General features: G+C 65.8%; 1 protein-coding gene across 1 annotated transcript; it reads left to right on the top strand.

Moving 5' to 3' along the window:
* Positions 1 to 89: 89 nt before the first annotated feature.
* GAS2L1 (growth arrest specific 2 like 1) lies at positions 90 to 9,369 on the top strand. Its single transcript, XM_030500371.1, is given in 7 exon segments — positions 90 to 228; positions 1,124 to 1,756; positions 4,022 to 4,129; positions 4,989 to 5,085; positions 6,116 to 6,127; positions 6,129 to 6,324; positions 7,577 to 9,369. Coding segments are annotated over 6 exon segments (1,971 nt in total). The 5' UTR covers positions 90 to 228; positions 1,124 to 1,129; the 3' UTR covers positions 8,508 to 9,369.
* The last annotated feature ends 531 nt before the right edge of the window (positions 9,370 to 9,900 follow it).

Below are 9,900 nucleotides of genomic sequence, written 5' to 3' on the forward strand. Positions count from 1 at the left end.
GGGGGGGGTGTCGCTGGGTCGCTCCGTGCCCCGCGTCCCGCCCGCCCCGTGTCCCGCCTCCAACTTCCCGGCCGGGGCGCGGCGGCGGCGGCGGCGGCAGCAGCAGCGCGGGGCGGGCGCTCCCCGCTCCGCTCCCGCCGCTCCCGGATGGCGGCCGCGGGGCCCCCCCGGCGCGCAGCGGGCGGGAGGAGCGGCCCCGGGCGGCGGTAGCGCAGCGCGGAGCGGGCGGTGAGTGCGGGCCGGGGGGGGGGGGGAGGCGTCCCTGTGTGTGTGTGTGTTCCCCCCCCCCCCCCCCCCCCATTGCACATGTCGGCATCGGCCGCGCAGGTGCTGAACCCCCCCCCGGCGGAGGGGACCTCCCCTCATAAAGGGAAGGGGGCCCCCCTATAGACAGCTTCCCCAAGGGAAGGGCCCCCCCCACCGGTGTGGGGCTGGAGTAGGAACTCCCCCCCCCCCCCCCCCGGCAGAGAGACGGACAGACAGACCCCCCCCGCGCAGGCACACCGGCACCCCCGGCAGAGGGACCCCCCCCGCAAAGGGAAGGGGGACCCTGCTCTAGACACCCCCAAGGGAAGGGGGATCCCGCTAAAGACACACACCCCCCAGCAGGGACCTCCCAAAAGAAGGCCCCCCCCCCCTCGGTGTGGGGCTGCAGTAGGATCCCCCCCCCCCCGGCAGAGGGACAGACCCCCCTGCGCAGGGACACAGACACCCCCGGCAGAGGGGACCCCCCCATAAAGAGAAGGGGGACCCTGCTATAGACACCCCCAAGGGAAGGGCACCCCCCCCCCCCCCCCCACTGTGGGGCTTGAGCAGGGGACACACACACAGAGCAATGGGGGGGGGGTTCAGCAGCTCTTGTACACCCCCTCCAGCTTATGGGGCAGCCATGGGGGTGTCCCCAAGTGCACCCCGCAGTGGGGGGGTCTCTATGGCCCTGGCAGGGGTGACATGGTGACACACACCATGACTGGGCAGCTTTGGGGGGGGGAGGATGACTCATTAAACACGGGGGGCGGAACCAGCACGTACCCCCCCAACCATGGGTGAGGGGAAACTGAGGCACAGTGTGGGGGGGCCCCAAGGCAAGGTAAATGACCCCCCCCCCCGCCGCCATCCCTAGGCAGCCATGGCCGACCCCAGCCACATCCAGTCGGCTGCTTCCAAGAGCATCCGTCCCTTCCGCTCGAGCGAGGAGTACCTGGAGGCCATGAAGGAGGACCTGGCCGAGTGGTTCAACACCCTCTACGACCTGGACATCCAGGCGGACACGTTCCTGGAGAGCCTGGAGACGGGCTCTCACCTCTGCCGCCACGCCAACAACGTCACCCGCAGCGCCCGCGCCTTCCAGCGCCGGCACCTGGAGCCGGGCGCACGCGTCCCCCGCAACGAGGTGCTCTTCCAAGCCAAGAACGTGGCTCCCGGCTCCTTCGTCGCCAGGGATAACATCTCCAACTTCATCCGGTGGTGCCGGCAGGACCTGGGCATCCAGGACGTGCTCATGTTCGAGACCAACGACCTGGTGCTGAAGAAGAATGAGAAGAACTTTGTGCTCTGCTTGCTGGAGGTGGCCCGCAGGGGAGCCAAGTTCGGCATGTTGGCGCCCATGCTCATCCAGATGGAGGAGGAGATCGAGGAGGAGATGAGGGACCAAACGGGGACGCAGCGCCAGGAGAGCCGGGACCCACAAGCACCCTCCTACCCTGGAAGGACCCGGCCTGTCACCCTCTGCGACCTGAAGAACCTGGATGAGCTGGTGAGACCCGCTGCTGGGGCCAGGGCTTCACCCAACGGGCTTGATGGGCCTCTCTGTACACTCTATGCGGCGCTCTATGGTCCGGGGAGGTCCCTATGGCCCATAGGAGGTCCTCTCCATCCACCCAATGGGGTGCTCTATGGTCCAGGGTTGCTCCCACCCATCCCTATGGCCCATGGGACGTCCTCTCTATCCACCCAGTGGGGTGCTCTATGGTCTGGGGAGGTCCCTATGGCCCATAGGAGGTCCTCTCCATCCACCCAATGGGGTGCTCTATGGTCCGGGATTGCTCCCACCCATCCCTATGGCCCATAGGATGTCCTCTCTATCCACCCAATGGGGTGCTCTATGTCTCTGAGGACCATGGGAGGTCTTCTCTACCCACCCAGTGGGGTGCTCTATGGTCCAGGGTTGCTCCCACCCATCCCTATGGCCCATAGGAGGTCCTCTCCATCCACCCAATGGGTGCTCTACGGTCCAGGGGAGGTCCCTATGGCCCACCGGACATCCTTTCTACCCACCCAATGGGTGCTCTATGGCTCCGAGGCCCATGGGAGGTCCTCTCCATCCACCCAATGGGGCTCTCTGTGGCTGTGGGAGGTCCTCGGTGGGCTCCTGACGTCAGGACGGGTTGTGTTGGTGGTGGCCATGGCCAAAATCACGGGGGGGGGGGACCCGGGTGTCACCCCCTGCCCCTGCACCCCCTCCCCATGGCGATGGGGGGGACACACAGGAGCTGCCCCCCCCCCGCCAGCACCCTGGGGACAGACGGAGGGACGTGGGGACAGACAGACATGAAATGGGGGGTGCCCCCCCAGGCCGGGAGGCTCAGCAGGGATTAGAGCCGGGCTGGGAGCAGGAGCCGGATTAACATGGGGACACGGGGGGGGACACGGGGGGGGGACACGGGGGGGGGACACGAGGGGGGACACGGGGGGGGGCTCCCCTCCCCTGACCCCCTAAGCTCAAAGCCCCTCTAATGAGATCCCGATTCCCCACTGAGGATGCTGAGGAGGGGGATGGGGGGGCACATCCTGCCCCCCCCCGGACCCCCCCATCCCAGCGCCGCATTTTTCCGGGCTGCGTAATTCCTCTCCATGGGCTTTTATGGGCAGCGCCGGGGCCGGGGAGGAGCCTGCGGGGCCGCATCCGGCCCCACGGACCCGTGTGTGTGTGTCCTGGGGGGCAGCAGGGCCAGGACCCCCCCCTGCACCCCCAAACCCCCCCCCGTGCCCCACGGGCAGGGCAGGATGTGGCCGTGTCCCTGCATCCCCCCGCGGCTCCTGGCCTGATCCCTGACGTCAGCGCGGGCGGGAGGCATGGGGCAGGCAGGGAGCTGGGGGGGGCCTGCTATGGGGCACCTCTGCTATGGGGTCCCCTCTGTTATGGGGGTCCCTGCTATGGGGTCCCTCTGCTATGGGGATCCTCTGTTATGGGGGTCCCCTGCTATGGGGTCCCTCTGCTATGGGGGTCCCTCTGCTATGGAGGTCCTCCTGTTATGGGGGTCCCTGCTATGGGGGTCCTGTCTGTTATGGGGTCCCTTCTGCTATGGGGTTCCCTCTGCTATGGGGGTCCCTCTGCTGTGTGGGTCCCTCTGCTATGGGGTCCCCTGTTATGGGGGTCCCTTGTTATGGGGGTCGCTCTGCTATGGCATCCTCCTGCTATAGGGGTCCCCCTCCTATGGGGTCCACTCTGCTATGGGGGTCTCCTCCCCTATAGAGGTCTCTCTGCTATGGGAGTCCCCGCTGCTATGGGGGTCCCTGCTATGGGGGTCCCTCTTCTGTGGGGGTCCTTCTGCTATGGAGGTCCCCCTGCTATGGGGGTCCCTCTGCTATGGGGGTCCCCCCCAAACCCTTCCCTTGTCTTCTTATGTTGAGGGGGGTGGGATTTAATCCCTTTCTATGGGTGCTTGTGGGTGCTGGGGGTCCCTGCCCCATAGTGGGGTGCTCAAACCCCCCGTGGGTCAGGGAATAGCAGGGCTGGGGAGGGATATTCCCAGTTTTGGGGTGCTCTGTGCTCCCCACACGGGATCCTGCCATGGGTGGGCTCCATAGCCTGGGGCTGGGGGCAGGTGGGGTGAGTTGTGCCCGTTCTCAGCCTGCTCAGGGGTGGTTGGTGGTGGGACCCCCCCCCAACCCCTCTTCCATGGGGTGTAGGTGCTGCAGGGGGGCACCCAGCGAGCTCCCCCTCCCCTCTGTGTGCACCCATCACGGGGGCTGCCCCATAGCGGGGTCTGGCCCCACCGATCCCTCACTCCCGCTGCAGGTGCGGGAGATCCTGGAATGCTGCTCCTGCCCCTCCCAGTTCCCCATGGTCAAGGTCTCGGAGGGGAAATACAAAGTGGGGGACTCCAACACCCTCATCTTCGTCCGGGTAAGAGCCACCACCCGCCGTGCCCCCACTGCATCCCGCTGCGTCCCCATTGCATCCCCACTGCATCCCATTGCATCCCCATTGCGTCTCCATTGCGTCCCCATTGCGTCCCCATTGCATCCCCACTGCATCCCATTGCATCCCCATTGCGTCCCCATTGCATCCCCATTGCGTCCCCACTGCGTCCCCATTGCATCCCCACTGCATCCCATTGCATCCCCACTGCATCCCCACTGCATCCCATTGCATCCCCATTGCGTCCCCGTTGCATCCCCACTGCATCCCACTGCGTCCCCATTGTGTCCCCATTGCATCCGCATTGCATCCCCACTGTGTCCCCACTGCGTCCCTGCTGCGTTCCTGCTGCGTCCCCATTGCATCCCCATTGAATCCCCACTGCGTCCCCACTGCACCCCCACTGTGCCCCCACAGCGTCCCCACTGCATCCCCATTGCATCCCTATTGCGTCCCCATTGCGTTCCCATTGCGTCCCCATTGCGTCCGCATTGCATCCCCACTGCGTCCCCACTGCGTTCCCATTGCATCCCCATTGCGTCCCCATTGCATCCGCATTGCATCCCCACGGCGTCCCCATTGCGTTCCCATTGCGTCCCCACTGTGTCCCCATTGCGTCCCCACTGCATCCCCACTGTGCCCCCATTGCATCCCCACTGTGTCCCCATTGCATCCCCATTGCATCCCAACTGCATCCTGCATCCCCACTGCGTCCCCATCGTGTGCTGCTCAGCACGGGGGGACCCAGCGGCGGGTGGGTGCTGAGCCCGTGCGCTCCTGCCCCACATGGGGCGCTGGGGTGTCTGTGGGCTCCCCCCGACACGGTGTCCTGGTGCTGCTGCAGGTGCTCCGGAGCCACGTCATGGTGCGTGTGGGGGGCGGCTGGGACACGCTGGAACATTACCTGGACAAGCACGACCCGTGTCGCTGCTCCTCGCTCTGTGAGTGCCCCCACATCCCATAATAGTGCCCCCGGTCACAGTGCCCCATCCCAGTGACATCCATCCCAGTGCCCCCATCCCAGTGCCCCCATCCCAGTGTCCCCATCCCAGTGCCATCCATCCCAGTGTCCCCATCCCAGTGCCATCCATCCCAGTGCCCCCATCCCAGTGCCCACATCCCAGTGCCCCCATCCCAGTGTCCCCATCCCAGTGCCATCCATCCCAGTGCCATCCATCCCAGTGCCCCCATCCCAGTGCCCCCATCCCAATGCCATCCATCCCAGTGCCCCTCTCTCACCATTCCATCCACCCCCTGTGGGTCTCCCTTCCTGGGGGCTGCTCCGCCTGGAAGGGGATAAGGGGGGATGAGGGAATTCCAAGGTGATGATCCCATCCCAGAGATCCCTGGTTGGGATGGGGCTGCGGTGCCACATCTGGGTGCGATGGGTGCCATGGTGTGGGTGCAATGGGTGCAATGGGTGCGATGGGTGCAATGGGTGCCAATGGGTGCAATAGGTGCCAGTGGCTGCAATGGGTGCAACGGGTGCTAATGGGTGCAGTGGGTGCAATAGGTGCCAGTGGGTGCAATGGGTGCTAATGGGTGCAGTGGGTGCAATGGTTGCCAGTGAATGCAATGGCTGCAATGGGTGCTAGTGGGTGCAATGGGTGCTAATGGCTGCAATGAGTGCAATGGGTGCAGTGGCTGCAGTGGCTGCAATGGCTGCAATGGGTGCCAATGGCTGCAATAGGTGCCAGTGGCTGCAATGGCTGCAATGAGTGCAATGGGTGCAATGGCTGCAGTGGGTGCAGTGGCTGCAATGGGTGCCAATGGCTCCAATGGGTGCAATGAGTGCAATGGGTGCTAATGGGTGCAATGGCTGCAGTGGGTGCAGTGGCTGCAATGGGTGCCAATGGCTCCAATGGGTGCAATGAGTGCAATGGGTGCTAATGGGTGCAATGGCTGCAGTGGGTGCAATGGCTGCAATGGGTGCCAATGGACCCATCCCCGACCCATCCCCTCTGTTCGTAGCCCACCGCCAGCCCCGCGCCCCCCCCCGCCTGCCCCAGCCCCGGCCCCCCCCGGCGCCCCCCCGGCAGAGCCGTGGGGCTCACGGGCACCCCCAGGCCCGGCTCCAGGCAGGACGGGGGGTCCCCGCGGGGGGGCCCGGCCCCACGGCCCGGCTCCGGCTCCAGCAGCCCCGGCAGGAGCCCCGCACGGGCAGCGGGCAGTGCGCTCAGGTACGGCACCCATGGGTGCTGCGGGCACGGGGGGAGCACCCACTGCTGCCCCACGGCAGACAGCAGCCCCGTGGCAGTGCTCAGCCCCATGGGGGGTATAATGGGGCGCAATGGGGGTGTGTAATGGGGGGCAGTGAGGGTGTGTAATGGGGGGCAATGGGGAGGTGTAATGGCGGCAGTGGGGGTATAGTGGGGGGGCAATGGGGTTGTGTAAGGTGGGGAGAATGGGGGGTTGTAATGGAGCAATCGGGATCAGTGGGGGGTGTGATGGGGGCTATGGGGGTATGTAATGGGGGGGCAATGGGGGTGTGTAATGGCGCAGCATTGGAGTGTGTAACGGAGGGCAATGGGGAGACAATGGGGGGTGTAATGGGGGGAAATGGGGGTGTGTAATGGAGGGGCAATGGGGAGCAATGGGGGGGTGTAATGGGGGGGCAACAGGGTGTGTAATGGACTGTAATGGGGGTGTAATGGGGGGGCAATGAGGGGCAGTGGGAGTGACGAATGAGGGGGACTGGAGGGCAATGGGGTTGTGCAATAGAGGGGTGCAGTGGGGGCAATAGGGGGCAATGGGGGTGCAATGTTGAAGAATGGGATGGCAGTGAGGGGGCAATGGAGGGAATGGGGGTGTGTAGTGGAGGGGGGCAATGAGGGGCAATGGGAAGGAATGTGGGGGGGGAAAGGAGAGCAATGGGGGTGTGCAATTGGGGTTAGTGGGGGGAGCAGAATGGGGAGAAATGGGGGGCAACAAGGGAGTGATGTGGGGCAAAGGGAGGACAACAGGGAGAATGAGGGTGTGCAATGGGGAGCAATGGGGGACAATGGGAGTGGGGAATGGGGGAGTGGTCGATACCGGGGTGCAGTGTGGGTCAGTGTTGGGGTCAGTGGGATCAGTATTGGGGTGCAATGTGGGGTCAATGTCGAGTGTAATGGGGGCCTAATGTTGGGGTGCAGTGTGGGTCAATGTTGGGGTCAGTGTGGGTCACTATTGGGGTGCAATGGAGGCCAATGTCGAGGTGCAATGGGGGAGGCTAATGTCTGGGTGCAGTGCGGGGTCACTATTGGGGTGCAATGTGGGGTCAATGTCCAGGTGCAATGGGGGAGGGCAATGTCAGGGTCCGGTGTTTGGTCAGTGTCGGGGTCAGTGCGGGTCACTACTGGGGTGCAATGTGGGGTCACTATTGGGGTGCAATGTGGGGTCACTACTGGGGTGCAATGTGACCCCCCCCCCCCCCCCCCCCCGTCCCCGCAGGCCCCGCGCCCGCCGCTGCTCGGGCGACAGCGACTCCTCGGCCTCCTCCGTGCCCAGCGCCCCCTCGGGCGCACCGAGACCCCGCGACGGGGCCCATGAGGAGCCGGAGGGGCCGTGCCCGGGCCGTGCCCCGCAGCGCTCCCGCAGCCCGGCCCCGATCCATGCCCCGCAGCGCTCCCGCAGCCCGGCCCCGATCCGTGCCCCGCAGCGCTCCCGCAGCCCGGGCGCGCAGCCGCTGCTGCTGATCAGCCGCGGGCGGGACGGGCAGCACTCGTGGTCCCGCGCCCCGCAACGGGAGGAGCCGGAGGAGCCGGAGCGGCGGCCGCGGGCGCAGCGCTGGATGGAGCCGGCGCAGGAGCAGCGGCTGTTGCGGGAGCTGGAGCAGGAGTTCCTCACCAACACCCGCGCCATGGCCGAGCTGGAGGATGCGGAGCCGCCCCCCGCGCCCCCCGCGGCCCCCGGCGCCGCTGATTCTGCCTATTGCTCCTCCAGCTCCTCCTCATCCTCGCTCAGCGTGTTCGCCAAGCACAGCGCTCCCGCGGAGGACGGGCGGCGCAGCGCGGACGGGACGGGGCCCCCCCTGCCCGCACCCCACCGCATGGCGCATGTGGGGCACCAGCCCACCCTCTCCAGCTCCTCCGATGAGAGCGGGGACGGCCCCGGCTCCGACACGGACTGGGTACCGGGGGAGGACGAGCTGGAGGAGCCCCCCCCGCCGCGGCCCTGCGCCCGGCCCCGGCTGGACACGCAGCCCCATAGGAAGCCGTCGAGGATCCCCACGCCGCGGGGCTGTGGGGCAGCGCCCCCCCGCTCCCCCAAGCCCGGGGGGCACAGGCCGTGGGGGGCTCTGCACAGCGTCCTCTCCTCCTTCCTGGAGCCCGCCTGGGCCCCGCGGGAGCACGAGGGGCTGGAGGAGGACTCCTGGCCATGAGACAGCCCCAAGGATGCCGTGGGGTGATGCCGTGGGGTGATGGTGGTGGCGCCGGCACCGAGGGACCACAGCCATGGATGACGGCCGTGGTACCGGGTACCCGGTGTGATGGCCACAGAGCCGGGACCTGCTGCGCTTGGTGACTGTTGGGGATGGGTCCTGCGAGGAGCCCCCAGCCTCAGTGAGCCCTGGATGTGCCCCGGTCCCATGGGGCGCTGCTCCATGGGGGAGCCACAGCGTGGCCATGGGGGTGGCCAGAGCAGAGAGCTGCAGCCTGGGCACAAGGGAACAGGGCTGGAGAGCAACCGGTTCTTCCTTCTGCATCCTTGCCTGTCCTCAGCCTTCTCCTCTCCTTGTCTTCCTCATCTTGGTGTTATCTTCTCCTCCTTTTGGCTGTCTTATCATCGTCATCATCTTCTCCTTTCCTCCTTCTCTTTGTCTTCTCTTTCTCTCTTCTTCTCCTTCTTTCTTCTCATTCTCTTCTCCGTCTTCTCTTTCTCTCTTCTTTCTTCTCTCTTCTCCGTCTTCTCTTCTTGCTTCTTCTTTCTTCTCTTCTCTCTTCTCCTTTCTTCTCTTTCTCTTCTCCGTCTTCTCTTTCTCTTCTCCTCTCTTCTCCTCCTTCTCTCCTCTCCTCTTCTCCTTGGCCACCTTCCCGTCTTCCCTCTCTCGCCTCTTCCTCTCCTCACCCGAGGTGACTCGGAGACATGCCCCTTGTCACAACCCGCGTTCCCTCTGCAGCCCATCAGGCCCCAGCACTGTCCATGGCTCGGCTGATGTCCCTATGGTGGGACGGGGCTGTCCCTGGAGCCCCCCACCCCATGGCCCTGCATGTCCCCCCCCAGTAAAGACCAATGGAGCCGATCCCGGTGCGTCCAGTTTGTGTCCTGGGCTCAGACCTGCTGAGGAGGGGTCCATGGGGGGGCCCTGGGAGGGTTCGGAGCAATGGAGGGAAGAGCTGGGGTGAGGGCGCACCCCACTGCAGCTATGGGGACCCCTCTACACCCCCAAAGCGCCCCATGGCAGAGCTGCTCCCCATGGTGGGGGGCTCAGCCCCTCTTTGCTGCTGCACAGGGCTGGCTGTGGGTCACTGTGGGATGGTGACCATCCTGCTGGCACTGTGGGGCTCCCAAAGTGGGGTGTCCACCGTGGCCCCAGAGCCCTGCACCTCCCCATAGGGTGTCATAGCACAGCACCGGTGCTCTGTGGGGTGCTGGTGCCCATCTCCACAGCCAGGACTCACCCCATGGGGACCAACCTCAAGCCCTGGGGACCCTCTGCTTGTCCCCAACCCCATGGGGTGACTTGGGGGCCCTGCACCCCCCAGCACTGAGCACCACACACAGGTATGGGGCTGCCATTGATGGAGTCCATCCTGCCTGGGTCCTCTGGGACA

The sequence above is a fragment of the Strigops habroptila genome, chromosome 11 (assembly GCF_004027225.2).
Source record: "Strigops habroptila isolate Jane chromosome 11, bStrHab1.2.pri, whole genome shotgun sequence".
Classification (NCBI taxonomy): Eukaryota; Metazoa; Chordata; class Aves; order Psittaciformes; family Psittacidae; genus Strigops; species Strigops habroptila.